Source organism: Lipophrys pholis (assembly GCF_963383615.2).
Source record: "Lipophrys pholis genome assembly, chromosome: 11".
Classification (NCBI taxonomy): Eukaryota; Metazoa; Chordata; class Actinopteri; order Blenniiformes; family Blenniidae; genus Lipophrys; species Lipophrys pholis.
The window spans coordinates 1,852,516-1,868,782 of NC_137631.1; the positions used below are offsets into that span (position 1 = coordinate 1,852,516).

The 16,267-nt window shown below is 47.8% G+C and overlaps 1 protein-coding gene across 1 annotated transcript in view; it reads left to right on the forward strand.

The window, feature by feature from the left end:
- The window catches only part of cadps2 (Ca++-dependent secretion activator 2), a gene marked incomplete at its 5' end in the record, with an annotated part of 181,792 nt that overhangs the window by 113,217 nt on the left and 52,308 nt on the right, over positions 1–16,267 (forward strand). Inside the window, 2 exons of the mRNA XM_080474542.1 lie at positions 6,340–6,527; positions 15,030–15,131. Of these exons, the coding sequence (XP_080330668.1) occupies positions 6,340–6,527; positions 15,030–15,131 (290 nt within the window). The remainder of the gene's footprint in view (positions 1–6,339; positions 6,528–15,029; positions 15,132–16,267) is intronic.

The window sequence follows — 16,267 nt, forward strand, 5'->3', positions numbered from 1 at the left end:
AGTCGTCAGCTGGTGTCCTCACGTCTCCTTTAAATCCTCTTTAAATCAATTCTTAACCTTTATTAGTCAAACTAATCCAACATGGAGCTTCTGACCCTGTTTCATACCAACTTCCTCTCTGAGAGTCCAGGAGACATTCTGACTGGTACCATGTGAGGCTAACCTCCAGTGAGGCTGTGCATGTCAGAGCAATTCACCTTCACATCGGATTGGGGTCACAACCTTGAAACACGGCTAACCACTAGCTGTAGCTAACCACTAGGCCCTGCTAACCACTAGCTGTAGCTAACCACTAGGCCCTGCTAACCACTAGCTGTAGCTAACCTCCAGGCGTTGCTAACCACTAGCTGTAGCTAACCACTAGGCCCTGCTAACCACTAGCTGTAGTAACCTCCAGGCGTTGCTAACCACTAGCTGTAGCTAACCACTAGGCCCTGCTAACCACTAGCTGTAGTAACCTCCAGGCGTTGCTAACCACTAGCTATAGCTAACCACTAGGCCCTCCTAACCGTGAGCTGTAGCTAACCACTAGGCCCTGCTAACCACTAGCTGTAGTAACCTCCAGGCGTTGCTAACCACTAGCTGTAGCTAACCACTAGGCCCTCCTAACCGTGAGCTGTAGCTAACCACTAGGCCCTGCTAACCACTAGCTGTAGTAACCTCCAGGCGTTGCTAACCACTAGCAGTAGCTAACCACAAGGCCCTCCTAACCGCGAGCTGTAGCTAACTGCTAACTTTACCAGAGTTGGTTGATGATATCAGCTTCCTGTTGACGAAAATCTCAACCTCCCGTTTTGGGGTGCGCCCCCTTGTGGGTGATTCTGGTTTGAACAAAGACCTCAAAGGAAAAAAAAACTGCGCTGTTTTCAAACTCCAGATTTTCAGTTTCCTCCGAGGTTCAACACCAAGAATGAAGTTTTAACCAGGAAACGGGGGATTTCCTCAGGGTGGCTTCTTTAAAACAGCCATTCCCAGAGAAAATCGCCGTCTCTTTCCCCAAAATAAAATGTGTGTGACAATAAACGTGTGAATCCGCCTGACAAGCTGACGGCTCCATCTGCCGGGGTCACCGAGTCCTACACCAGAAAACGGCGTAAAACAAAGACTCCTGAGCGCCGTCCTCTGCCGAGCGTCTGCGTTCAGGTGCCTGGGGTGGCAAGCCGGGGGAGGAGGGGCGGGGTCAAGCGCTCGATGGCGCTCCGACATGGCGGCGGCGCGCCGAGCTTGTTACTCGCTAATTGAGCGGTCAGCGCCAAGACTGGAGCGCCCCATCTGTTTGTGGCGGCGGAGCATCTTTTGCGTTGTGCGATATTAATAGCCGGAGCCCAACAGACGGCGTGAAGACACCCAGGCAGGACGAGGAGGAAGACGGCGAAGTTAAACGCTAAAAGGCCTGCAGTGGCGGCGGCAGACGCTGCCAGGTCCAGTTAACCCCGACAGGAAGCGGCGGGTCAGTGAGTCCCAAATAGTTCACTAGCTGCATGGAATCAAATTGATGAAAGTCATTAAAGCAGAGAAGGAATTCTTAATTCTGAAGCTTCTAACAGGAGCAATCGCAGTGAGACACGATTTACTATCTATAACATAAATACTGTGGCGTCACGACTCAGGGATCAATACTCTTTGTCCTGCAGATTACCTGAGTACTTTCTGCTTTCGGTACTACGATCAAATTACAACTTCAGGGATTTGTTAATGTGTCAGATAGATATGACTGAATCTATGAATCTATTCTTTTATTCAATGGGGATGGAGGGAAGGAGGGCTGGATGGAGGGATGGATGGATGGATGGATGGAGGGATGGATGGAGGGAGGGAGGGATGGATGGAGGGATGGATGGAGGGAGGGATGGAGGGGGGGGATGGATGGAGGGCTGGATGGAGGGAGGAATGGATGGAGGGATGGATGGAGGGAGGGATGGAGGGAGGGGGGGCTGGATGGAGGGAGGGAGGAATGGATGGAGGGATGGATGGAGGGAGGGATGGATGGAGGGAGGGATTGATGGATGGATGGAGGGAGGGATGGATGGAGGGTGGGATGGAGGGAGGGATGGAGGGAGGGATGGAGGGAGGGAGGGATGGAGGGAGGGATGGAGGGTGGGTGGGATGGATGGATGGAGGGATGGATGGAGGATGGATGGATGAACTAAGTCATGACCAATGTAGTTTTGTAATTCGTCATTCAATGGAACACAGTTGAGTTTAAAAAGAACTTCTCTTCCTTTAAAAATAAAAGTTCAGCCATCATAAGAGGGAAGAAGACGATGATAAAATAAAAGACTTTATTATTACACTCGTTAAAACACTCGGTGGTTGTTGTGGTTTGGTTGAAGACTTTTTCCTCGAGCGGCTTTTTGAATAGAAACGGTTCAATTAAACTCGTTTCATGTCTTGTATCTTATAAATGAGAGAAATAATCATCTAAATGTTCCATTTTCACACATTTATAACGCCGTGTCACCGGCTGTCATTTATTTAGATAATATAGATTTCATTTATTCATGTCTTATATAATTAATTTATGAACATACTTGGAAACTAAATCTCCCAAACGGGATTTCATTTGTATAAATTGAGTGAACGTTTGGAAAAGTTGTTGTTATAAGAAATATTTCTTTAAATATGTAAATCCTCCTCCTCCTGTTCCTCCTGTTCTCCTCCTCCTCCTGTTCCTCCTGTTCCTCCTGTTCACCTCCTTCTCCTGTTCTCCTCCTCCTACTCCTCCTGTTCTCCTCCTCCTCCTGTTCTCCTCCTCCTCCTGTTCCTCCTGTTCACCTCCTTCTCCTGTTCTCCTCCTCCTACTCCTCCTGTTCTCCTCCTCCTCCTGTTCACCTCCTCCTCCTGTTCTCCTCCTCCTCCTGTTCTTCTCCTGTTCCTCCTGTTCTCCTCCTCCTCCTGTTCACCTCCTCCTCCTGTTCTCCTCCTCCTCCTGTTCTCCTCCTCCTGTTCCTCCTGTTCTCCTCCTCCTCCTGTTCTTCTCCTCCTCCTCCTGTTCTCCTCCTCCTCCTGTTCACCTCCTCCTCCTGTTCTCCTCCTCTTCCTGTTCCTCCTGTTCTCCTCCTCCTCCTGTTCTCCTCCTCCTCCTGTTTCCCCCCTCCTCCTGTTCTCCTCCTCCTCCTGTTCCTCCTGTTCACCTCCTCCTCCTGTTCTCCTCCTCCTCCTGTTCTCCTCCTGTTCCTCCTGTTCCTCCTGTTCCTCCTGTTCCTCCTGTTCCTCCTGTTCTCCTCCTCCTCCTGTTCTCCTCCTCCTCCTGTTCCTCCTGTTCACCTCCTCCTCCTGTTCTCCTCCTGTTCTCTTCCTCCTCCTGTTCACCTCCTCCTCCTGTTCACCTCCTCCTCCTGTTCTCCTCCTGTTCCTCCTGTTCTCCTCCTCCTCCTGTTCACCTCCTCCTCCTGTTCTCCTCCTCCTCCTGTTCTCCTGTTCCTCCTGTTTTCCTCCTCCTCCTGTTCTCCTCCTCCTCCTGTTCTCCTCCTGTTCTCCTCCTGTTCTCCTCCTGTTCTCCTCCTGTTCCTCCTGTTCACCTCCTCCTCCTGTTCACCTCCTCCTCCTGTTCTCCTCCTCCTCCTGTTTCCCTCCTCCTCCTGTTCTCCTCCTCCTCCTGTTCTCCTCCTCCTCCTGTTCCTCCTGTTCTCCTCCTCCTCCTGTTTTCCGCCTCCTCCTCCTGTTCTCCTCTTCCTCCTGTTCACCTCCTCCTCCTGTTCTCCTCCTCCTCCTCCTCCTCCTGGTCCGGTCGGTCCAGAAACCTTCAGTATTCTAAGTTTCTAGCTCCTCCTTGATTTTCCTCCATTTGAATATTGGATCACAGGAGCGACATTCAGAATCTGCTGTGTCTGTGTGAGCTGGACTGGCTCCGCCCACACATGCCCATCTTGGGAAGAGGAGGAAGTACTTCCCTTCGTGGCGCCATGTGCCAGAGCAGAGCTGCCTAATTGTGGGAGGAGTCAAAGGGAGGGCCTACCTTGATTGGGATTGGCTAAACCCCCGATGACACTATATAGGGTTTGATTGTAAACATTGGCTTTTCTTTCAGTGGCCTCCGTGGTACTCGAGAGGCTTTTACAACCATGACGTGTCTAGAACACGACACGTAGTTATTTCTGTTGGTGATAATCAAACAAATGGATTCAGATCTTTTCCATTTCTACACTGTAAAGAGAAAAACTTGATGGAATTACTTCAGTTGGTAAAATCTAAATGAATCGAGTTCTTCCAACTTGAGTTAATGAATTAGATTACGTGTGAAGAAGTGATTCATTTAGATTTGACTAAATGAAGCAGCTCCGTCAGGTTGGTCCAATTATTGTCTTTTTTCCCTGCGAAACCTGGTGAGTCAGTTTAAACTCACACTGTTTAATCATGAGTAGAGCTTCGAGTACAGGTAACTACAAGTACCTGAGTATTCATTGCACCACCGTCAGTAAATCAAATCCACAGTTTGCAGCATCGTTAAGAGTAACTGAGGCTCAAAGTGAGAATGAAAGAACAGCAGAGGAAGTGATGCCGTTAAACTCAATGACTCAATTAGTGTGTGTGTGTGTGTGTGTGTGTGTGTGTGTGTGTGTGTGTGTGTGTGTGTGTGTGTGTGTGTGTGTGTGTGTGTGTGTGTGTGTGTGTGTGTGAGGTGTTAAGGTTTCCTCCTGAGGAATCTTAATTAGCGGTGTGAGTTTCAAGCCTAATTTGGTGATTGGTTGCAGGATGAATGAACTGATGAACTCCTCACCTCCACCTGCTTCCATTCAAACTCACAACTAAACTAGGTGTTGGAACCAGAACCTCTTTAATTGAGCTCAAGTTTGCTTGTTGTTTTTTCTTTTTGTTTTATCATGACCGACTTTGTTTATTGTAATTATTGAGTTTCATCCCTCCTACTGTCCAGACTTCTTTATTAACTCCATTTCAGCCAGATTACAGGTTATCTTCCATCTTTGAGCCAGATTACAGGTTATCTTCATCCCTGAACCAGATTACAGATTATCTTCCATCTCTGAACCAGATTACAGGTTATCTTCCATTTTTGAGCCAGATTTCAGGTTATCTTCATCTCTGAACGAGATTACAAATTATCTTCCATCTTTGAGCCAGATTACAGGTTATCTTCATCCCTGAACCAGATTACAGATTATCTTCCATCTATGAACCAGATTACAGGTTATCTTCCATTTTTGAGCCAGATTTCAGGTTATCTTCATCTCTGAACGAGATTACAAATTATCTTCCATCTTTGAGCCAGATTACAGGTTATCTTCATCCCTGAACCAGATTACAGATTATCTTCCATCTCTGAACCAGATTACAGGTTATCTTCCATTTTTGAGCAATATTTCAGGTTATCTTCATCTCTGAACGAGATTACAAATTATCTTCCATCTTTGAGCCAGATTACAGGTTATCTTCCATCTCTGAACCAGATTACAGGTTATCTTCCATTTTTGAGCCAGATTTCAGGTTATCTTCATCCCTGAACAAGATTACAGATTATCTTCATCTCTGAACCAGATTACAGGTTATCTTCCATCTCTGAGCCAGATTACAGGCTATCTTCTATCTCTGAGCCAGATTACAGGTTATCTTCCATTTATGAGCCAGATTTCAGGTTATTTTCATCTCTGAACGAGATTACAAATTATCTTCCATCTTTGAACCAGATTACAAGTTATCGGCCATCTCTGAACTAGATTACAGGTTATTTTCAATCTTTGAGCAAGATTACAGGTTATCTTCCATCTTTGAGCCAAATTTCAGGTTATCTCCATCCCTGAACCAGATTACAGATTATCTTCCATCTCTGAAGCAGATTACAGGTTATCTTCCATTTTTGAGCCAGATTTCAGGTTATCTTCATCTCTGAACGAGATTACAAATTATCTTCCATCTTTGAGCCAGATTACAGGTTATCTTCCATCTCAGAACCAGATTTCAGGTTATCTTCATCCCTGAACAAGATTACAGATTATCTTCATCTCTGAACCAGATTACAGATTATCTTCCATCTCTGAGCCAGATTACAGGCTATCTTCTATGTCTGAGCCAGATTACAGGATTTTTTCCATCTTTGAGCCAAATTACAGGTTATCTTCCATTTTTGAGCCAGATTACAGGTTATATTCCATCTCTGAACCAGATTAGAGGTTATCTTCCATCTTTGAACTGGATTACAGGTTATCTTCATGTCTGAACCAGATTACAGGTTATCTTCCATCTCCAAACCAGATTACAGGTTATCGTCATCTCTGAACCAGATTACAGGTTATCTCCCGTTTCTGAACCAGATTACGAGGTTACTTCTTGTGTATTGGTCTGGTTCCAGTTGTGTGATATCACTTCCTGTCTGGTCTCCAGGGTTGGTTCAGTCCTGGTCAGGTCTTCGTCCTGGACGAGTACTGCGCCCGCTACGGCGTCCGCGGCTGCCACCGCCACCTCAGCTACCTGAAGGACCTGATGGATTACTCCGAGAAGAACGTGCTGGTCGACCCTACGCTGTTACACTACAGCTACGCCTTCTGCGCCTCGCACGTCCACGGAAACAGGTATGGCAGACGGAATCGCTCCGTCCACGCAACTTTCTCTAAAGGAGTCGTCAGCTGGTGTCCTCACGTCTCCTTTAAATCCTCTTTAAATCAATTCTTAACCTTTATTAGTAAAACTAATCCAACATGGAGCTTCTGACCCTGTTTCATACCAACTTCCTCTCTGAGAGTCCAGGAGACATTCTGACTGGTACCATGTGAGGCTGCTGATTGGTTAACCGCTAGTCCAACTGCTAGCCCAACCACTAGCCTAACCATGGCTAACTGCTAGCCCAACTGCTAGCCTAACCACGACTAACTGCTAGCCCAACCACTAGCCTAACCATGGCTAACTGCTAGCCTAACCACGACTAACTGCTAGCCCAACTGCTAGCCCAACCACTAGCCTAACCATGGCTAACTGCTAGCCCAACTGCTAGCCTAACCACGACTAACTGCTAGCCCCACTGCTAGCCCAACCACTAGCCTAACCATGGCTAACTGCTAGCCCAACTGCTAGCCTAACCACGACTAACTGCTAGCCCAACCGCTAGTCCAACTGCTAGCCCAACCACTAGTCCAACCGCTAGCCCAACCGCTAGCCCAAATGGTAGCCCAACCGCTAGCCTAACCGCTAGCCCAACCGCTAGCCTAACCGCTAGCCTAACCACAGCTAACCTTCCTTTGACCAAAGAGCCAAAAGGAAAAAACTGAGCTGCTTTCAAACTCCAGATTCTCAGTTTCCTCTGAGGTTCAACACCAAGAATCCAGTTTAACCAGGAAACGAGGGGTTAACGGCGACGACTCCTTTAACAAAGACAACAAAAACAAATCGTCTTTTACAATCTCCAGTTTGAGGAAAGTCTAAAATAATCAGAACGGTTGAGGAAATGTTAACCGACGAACCCACGGCCGTCTGACCTTCTCTCTATTTGGACTCTTTCTGCGAAAACCAGAAAACTGCCCCGTCGTAACCTTATTGTCCTTAGAGGTTTGCAGGAGGCACATGTTTCCACCGCCAGGCGTTGGGACGGTGCTGACGCTTCAGTTCTTCGCCGCTCCGTTAGCTCGGCTCGGTTTTGGGTTTTTGTTGTGGAGATGAGTCGACACTTTTAAACTCTCACAAATCATCAACAGTACAAAGTTTTCCTGATCTGCTCCTCGACTCTGTTTCACTTTAAATATTACTTTTTTTTTTTTTTTTTTACATTTGGGTCCTTGCTTGTCGTCCCAGCGTGGCGGCGCTGCTGTTCCTGCGGCGGCTTCAGGCTGCTCAGCGGCACTAAACCGCCCAGATATGAGCAACAATGGTGTCTTTTAGCGACGTGTTGGCATCAGCGGCCCTCCAGCAGTCCGGCGCCTCCACTTCACTCCCTGCTCGCTAATTACTGCCGTCTGTGCTTCCTCTCTTTGTCCACTCATTTAGTCAATTAGAAAGCGTAATGATTAGCTCCTCCAGCTAATCGCCGGATATAAATTAGGGGTGCGGGGGGGGGTTACTGGAATTGGCTTTTTGTCAGTTGAAGCCTTAATTTGAATAATTGCTGCTCATTCAGGGATTCCTGGAACCGCCTGAGTGGGATGTGAAGCGAGCTTCCGGATGGGCCTGCAGCCTCTGAGGTGGAGGAAATATTTAAAAAAGCTGATGGTCGCCCATCATACCACCGGTGTTTCGGACTAACTGGTTTCCCTGTTAACTGGTGACCAACGTCCTCCATCCCCTGTCACAGCAGGGGTTAAAAACCAGACCAAACGCCGTAGCGGTCCTGGCGAACGCCGTCTGACTGCATTTTCATTAATTTCCTTTATTCTTCATTTTTTCCATTGGAATTTGAATGTCAATAACTTTTACACAATTTCAACAAGAATTGACCTCGGACCCTGGCCCGTTGGGGTGGGCCCAATCATGGCCTCCGGCCTAATCATACCCTCTGGCCCTTTTTAAATATTGATCAAATATAAATTGTGAAGGTTTTAACAAAAATTGACTTTTATTTTTAAAAAAAAGTGGAGGGCCTTTCTTTTGAAAACCAACTAACTCTAATGTACCTCATAGCATAGAGGCCACCACCTAACCTCAACCCCAACCGTAATGTTTCTGGATTCCATAGATAAGGATCTATTAAGCCACTTTCAGCCAGGGTTGGTCCTGTAACCCTAACCCGAGGGTGGGGTCAAAAGTGGGCGGGACCCAGCTAAATAGCTCGTGATACGTAACCCTACCCCCCCCCCCCCCATTAGGCCACCCCCCAAATATCTGCTCAATTGAACAAACTTTGTTAGCATGCTAAGCTAATACCTGTTATCTTCCTGAAAATCACACAGGTTACTCCCCAGGGGTCCTTGACCTGGAATCTGGTCATATCTTACATGCTAATCTGCTAAGCTAACGAGCCTAGCATGAGCATTACATTCACCCACTCACCTCTAATCTAGCTAATCCCTAAATATCCAATTTTTTACGGTTGTGGTTCACTACTCCACAAAGCACACATTAGCATGCTAGCTTGTTTATGTAGCACATGATAGCAGGTCAGCCCATAAACTAGGACTTTCATGGTATTACGTAATCCTGGGGGTGAATGACACAACACTGATGACGTACCTGCAGGTAGTGATGTCATCAGAGTGGGAGACTGGACAGATTTCATCTCCATATTTTGGAATCAAATCCTCTGAATCCAGTTTTTGGGCAAATATTTTGATATTGTGAGGAAAATGTGTCGTCTTTCAGTCTGTGTGGGTTTCAAAACAGTCAGACGTAAACATTAGACACTAGGAGGCGCAGTTTCCCCAATCGTCACTCCATCACTCCCCCATCGTCACTCTATCACTCATCACTCCTCCATCGTCACTATATCACTCCATCACTCCTCCATCGTCACTCCATCACCCCCCATCGTCACTCTATCACTCCATCACTCCTCCATCGTCACTCCATCACTCCCTCATCGTCACTCTATCACTCCCCCATCGTCACTCTATCACTCCATCACTCCTCCATCGTCACTCCATCACTCCCCCATCGTCACTCTATCACTCCATCACTCCTCCATCGTCACTATATCACTCCATCACTCCTCCATCGTCACTATTTCACTCCATCACTCCTCCATCGTCACTCCATCACCCCCATCGTCACTCTATCACTCCATCACTCCTCCATCGTCACTCCATCATCATCACTCTATCACTCCATCACTCCTCCATCGTCACTCTATCCCTCCATCACTCCCCATCGTCACTCTATCACTCCATCACTCCTCCATCGTCACTCTATCACTCCCCCATCGTCACTCTATCACTCAATCACTCCCCATCATCACTCTATCACTCTGTCACTCCTCCATCGTCACTCCATCACTCCTCCACCGTCACTCTATCACTCCATCACTCCTCCATCGTCACTCTATCACGCCATCACTCCTCAATCATCACTCATCCATCCATCACTCCATCAAGCTATCACTCCCTCACTCAATCAGTCATCACTCCATCAATCACTCATCACTCCATCAATCACTCATCACTCCATCACTCCCTCCACCCTGCAGAGAAAACTCACTTCGACCTTGTTCTTTCAGTCACAACCACAAACATTAAACAGACCCTGTCTCTGATATAAAACCACACAAAACAATAAATAATATTATTCATTTATCTGTTTGTTTGTTTGTTTGTTTGTTTGTCTGTTTATTTATTTTTTATCAATTCATTTCACACAATCAAATACGTAACCGATATCCATATAGTACGTATACACACACAAACATATGTCCATACAGCCTTTGATGATCATTTAAATAAATAAATCCTAACTTATGAAAATGTATTCAGAGAAAGTAGATAATCTATATTTTACTATACCCACGCACTTATAAACACACACACGCACACATAAACAGACACGAACCTCATATTTTAAACTAACACGCCTGAAAAGGGGAAGAAGGAAGTAAAACTGATGAAACTCTTCTCCAACGTTCCACAGTTGTGATCCTATTGATCTTTCTGTATAATAATAATCAGATCAGCTGGGAGAACCGGGTCGTGGTTCTGTGTCTTGTGATCCATTACTTTCCAACGAGTTGAGCAAACCGACTGGTCGGAGCTGATTGGCTCACGGAGCTCATTCAGTCTGAAGCAGAAATGTTCCCACGGCGTCGCCGTGGCAAAGGTGTCGTCTGCCTCCACCGCCATCTTGTTTCCCCGACAAGAGGCGTCACTCCCTTCATTCCGCTTTGAGACCAATGCTCCAGTTGCTGAGGCCGATCGCAGAGTCTCTCCAGGTGGCTAGAACGTGGTAATACGGCGATATATCAAGTTCATTTATCGTGTGATTAATTGATTTATTGATTATCGGCGTGGCCTGGAGTCACATTAACAACATTCCAGATGTTTTCCTGGTGCAGTGGAGTCAGCTGCTCCTCTGGTCGTCTCCCTGACGCTGCTTCACTTAAAGTCCTAAAGCCTTTGGGAGGAAAGTTGTTTGTCCTGGTTCAGAGGCTGATCCTCCACCTGCTGCTCCTTCTCCTGCTGTTCCTCCTCCTGCTGCTCCTCCTCCTGCTGCTCCTCCTCCTAATGTTCCTCCACCTGCTGCTCCTTCTCCTGCTGTTCCTCCTCCTGCTGCTCCTCCTCCTGCTGCTCCTCCTCCTAATGTTCCTCCACCTGCTGCTCCTTCTCCTGCTGTTCCTCCTCCTGCTGCTCATCCTCCTTCTGTTCCTCCTCCTGCTGTTCCTCCACCTGCTGTTCCTCCTCCTGCTGTTCCTCCTCCTGCTGTTCCTCCACCTGCTGCTCCTTCTCCTGCTGCTCCTCCTCCTACTGTTCCTCCTCCTACTGTTCCTCCTCCTGCTGCTCCTCCTCCTAATGTTCCTCCACCCGCTGCTCCTTCTCCTGCTGCTCCTCCTCCTACTGTTCCTCCTCCTTCTGTTCCTCCTCCTGCTGCTCATCCTCCTGCTGCTCCTCCTCCTGCTGCTCCTCCTCCTAATGTTCCTCCACCTGCTGCTCCTTCTCCTGCTGTTCCTCCTCCTGCTGCTCCTTCTCCTGCTGCTCCTCCTCCTACTGTTCCTCCTCCTGCTGCTCCTCCTCCTAATGTTCCTCCACCCGCTGCTCCTTCTCCTGCTGCTCCTCCTCCTACTGTTCCTCCTCCTTCTGTTCCTCCTCCTGCTGTTCCTCCACCTGCTGCTCCTTCTCCTGCTGCTCCTCCTCCTACTGTTCCTCCTCCTGCTGTTCCTCCTCCTTCTGTTCCTCCTCCTGCTGTTCCTCCACCTGCTGCTCCTTCTCCTGCTGCTCCTCCTCCTGCTGTTCCTCCTCCTGCTGTTCCTCCTTCAGCTGGTCCTCCTCCTGCTGCTGCTCCTTCAGCACCTCCTCGTTCAGCCGCTCCTGAGAAGTGTCAGGAGGAGGCGGAGAGTCAGGAGGAGAAGAGTCAGAAGGAAGAGAGTCAGGACAAGAAGAAGAAGGAGGAGAAGTGTCAGGAGGAGAAGAAGGGTCAGGAGGAGGATAGTCAGGAGTAGGAGAGTCGGGAGGAGAAGGGTCAGAAGGAGGAGAAGAAGAGTCAGGAGGAGGAGGGGAGTAAGGACGAGGAGGAGAGTCAAGAGGAGGAGAAGAGGAGTCAGGAGAAGAAGTGTCGAAAGGAGCGGTCAGCAGGAGAAGAGTCAGGAGGACGAGAAGAAGAAGGAAGGGTCAGGAAGAGGAGGTGAAGAGTCACGAGGAGGAGAAGAACAGTCAGGACGAGAGGAAGTGTCACGAAGAGGAGAAGTGTCAGGTGAAGAGTCAAAAGAAGGAGTCAGGTGAAGGACGAGAAGAGTCAGGAGGAGGAGAAGAAGAGTCAGGAGGAGGAGAGATAAAGGAATGAGTCAGGAGGAGGGGGGGAGGAGAAGAAGGAGGAGGGGAGAAGATTCAGGAGGAGAGTCAGGGGGAGAAGAAGCGTCAGGAGAAGAAGAGTCAGGAGGAGGAGAAGAGTCAGGAGGAGAAGAAGTGTCAGGAGGAGGAAGAGAAGGGTCAAAAGAAGGAGAAGGCTTGATAAAATGCCACATGTGGAACATGTTCATTCTGTTTTTACTATTTTATTTCCACTTATTTATTCAGTCACTGCATTTTATTTTATCTCGGGTGTTTTAATGGTGTTTCTCTCTCTCTCTCTCTCTCTCGCTCTCTCTCTCTCTGAGAGGTTGTGTCGGTTATTTTCAGGTAAAGAGTCCAGGAGTTACACTGTGGATGTTTATTGGATTTAATCGGGTCATTAAAGCCGGGGGCATCGCTCTGAGGGGGGGTCCAGGGTTAAAGGAGCACTACTGGAGCTGGCGGGGGGGGGGGATCACCTCCATCTCACCTGTCAGGTCAGATCTCCTCTCTTCTGAGTCGTCGACGCCATGCAGACACATGATGTGACAGGAGCTTTTACCTCCGCCGGGTGGGGGGGGTTGTCACCTGCCATTCAGCTCTCCTCTTAAGGTGAAGTGGCAGCGACACCATAGTGCTCTGCCACGCCGGCTCGGCTCCAAACGACCAGTAGGACGGAGGGGGGGTCAACTCACTAACCTGACTCCACCCCTTCCCTCCTCCACGCTCGCTTCATTGAGCAACAACAATGAGTCTCAATCCCGACAAGCTGACACTGGAACCCAAACACGCTTTGAATCTGGCCTCCTGCCAGCTCTCTTCCTGTTAGCTTCCTGCTCGCCACTAGCCCACTTCCTGCTCGCTTCTACTCCACTTCCTGCTCACTCCTGCTCGCTTCAACTCCACTTCCTGCTCGCTTCTACGCCACTTCCTGTTCGCTTCTACTCCACTTCCTGCTTGTTTCCTGCTCGCTTCTAGACCTTTTCCGGCTTGTTTCCTGCTCACCTCCAGCTTACTTCTTACTCACATCTAGACCACTTCATAGTCGCTTCCAGCTCATGTTCACACCACTTCCTGCTCACTTCTAGACCAATTCCTGCTTGCATCCTGCTGACTTCCTGCTTGTTTCCTGCTCACTTCTTTCTAGCTTCCTACTGGCGTCCTTCTAGCTTCCTTCTAGCTTCCTGCTGGCTTCCTTCTAGCTTCCTTCTAGCGTCCTGCTGGCTTCCTTCTAGCTTCCTTCTGGCTTCCTGCTGGCTTCCTTCTAGCTTCCTGCTGACTTCCTTCTGGCTTCCTTCTGGCTTTCTTCTGGCTTTCTTCCAGCTTCCTTCCAGCTTCCTTCTAGCTTCCTTCTAGCTTCCTCTGTCTTTTCTTGCTGTGTTTGAATGGTTCCGGTCTCCTCGGCTCACTCGACGTGGTTCGCTCCTTCAGACGGCGGCGGCGGCAGGAAGCGCTCGGCGCTGCTTCGGCCTCCAGCGCCGGCTTTTATAACAACAAGTCATTAAGAGAGGAGCTCGTCGCTTCCTCCCTCCGGCGAGTGCGAGCGAGTGCCGTTTGGAGAGGCTGCTTTTCTCTTTCAGAAAGCCCCCAAAGTCAAGGCTGGGCGCTCTAGGTTCTGATTGCATTTTTCCCCTTTTCTTGCCGAGTGCCTATTCAGACGACGGCAAGGAGCGAACGCAGGCTTTAAAAGCTTTAATGAAGCTCCTCTTTGTGGCTCCGCTCGCTGCCAGCCGGCGGAGCTGCGAGGGCGAGGCTGATTGGATGACTCCAGGTCAGCGTGGAGAGTTTGGCTGCTTGATGGGTTTGTTTGGTGAAAACAGGCCAGTCGGATCTGAAGACACAGAGCAGCTCCTGTCCGCCGGCTTTCATCCATTGTAGCTGCGCATCCTTGATGGTTTGTTCTGTCTTGGTGTTTCACACCTTCGGCTGGTCGCAGGAGCCGACTGTCAGCAGCTAATCGGAGGCTCTGGACCCTCCGACGCTCTGTATTTACCTCCACTCTGCTGAAGCTCCTGCCATTTTAACGATCTCATCAACCACAGCTAGAAACACTGTACTAGGTCCTCGTCCACACCAAGAAAAACCATCTTTCTTCTCCCGTCCTTCTTAAACAAAATTCCATCCACACCTCACCATGAACACAAAACGATGCAGTACATATGCCAGGCCTTTAGAGGGCACCGTGCCTCACGATGGGGGCATTTGTGTGTTTGTAAAGAAATCCCAGACAAAGTGTGAGGAGGAGAATGTGGAGGCGGTCGTGGCTCGGAGAGAGGACGACCTGGAGGGGGACGTTGCAACGGGAGCGTGGAGGAAGTACTTGTTAGCATCTACTAGCATGCTACATTAGCATTTCCTGTCCCGGGCTTTAATGTTCCAACTAAACTAACTGTATGGAAGCCGATCAAACAGGCTGCAGGAGCAGCAGCAGCTACCATGGCCACAAACATCTCACACCACCAATTAGAACCAAAGATTTCACCGCCACCGCAATCTTTCATCCGCGACGGCAAATCGGAGCGTGTGCAGGAGGCTTTAGAGAAAAATCAATCAGTTTCCGATGTGACGCGTCCGTCTGGACGTCCCTGAGGATTCCTGAGAGAACTCAGAGCTTTTCCAGGATTTCCTTGTTGTTTGTCGGCAGCATGTGAGACTGATTGTGCTCCATGTCGCCCTCTTCAGGCCTGACGGGATGGGCACGGTCACCGTGGAGGAGCGAGAGCAGTTCAACACCGTCCGGAGTCGCCTCATGGCCCTGCTGGAGAACCAGATCACACACTTCAGGTATGAAGCAAAACTTCTGTGTACTACGGCAGGGAAATACCTGCTGGAACCTCAGGAGACAAAGTCCATGGAAAGACTGAGAGCAAAAGATTCAAAAAGTAGAAGAAACTCTGCAGATAAAACAGTCATACATTTTCAGATCGTCCTTAAATTGTTCTGGTTCTGCCTCATGTGACCCTCCAGGTGTTCACATCCAGGTGAGAATGTCCCACACCATTCACATGTCGCCAGGAATTTACAAAAACACATATTCCCCTGTGTTTTAAAAAAAAAAAACCTGTTGATTGACATAAATGAGAATTTAATAATCTGAAACACCGGGAAGTTTTTCTCGACTCCATATGGAGCGTTTGTGTGAGAGTCTCCAGAAACTTCTTTTTTCAGGATGGTTGAGCTGCTCCGCCTCCTTCTGCTCCAGCAGACTGATCAACCCTGGTTCTTCTAATGAGAAAACTCATCATCGTCTGGTACACAGTCAGCTCTCCACATTATTATCATCAATATTAGTCATCTATTCCTCACATGCCAAAACATATACAGGATACATAATAAATAAAGGCCTATTTTATCAAAATACATACGCACAAAAAAATCTACATCCAGGTGTAATACATGGAACCTGGGGGCAAATTCTGCCTTGACAGCAATATTTCAATTACATGTGAGTTTAGTGTGTGATTGTAAAAAAAAAACTACTGTGAATTCAGCATAGATACCAGTATACACTAAATACCCACCCAGCATTTAGAAGTATTTAATAGCCCACAAAGTGTATGTAGTAGTCTACAATGTAGTATTTAGTAGTATTTAGTCATCAATAATGTAGTATTTAGTAGTATATATATATATATATATATATATATATATATATATATGTGTGTGTGTACATTCATTCCAGACATGTTAAAACATTTCCAATGATACATCCGAAAAGAAACTCAATTGGAAAAAAAAATAGAATAAATAAATGTCTATTTTATCAAAATAAGTATCCACAAAAATATCTATATCCAGGTGTAAACACACGTCTTATCTCTCGAGATTCTTTTCATTATTATTCATACATTCCAGACATGTCAAAAGATATACAATCTATTGATAGTCATTTGGAGGGAGGGGGGGGGCGGGATTTTATA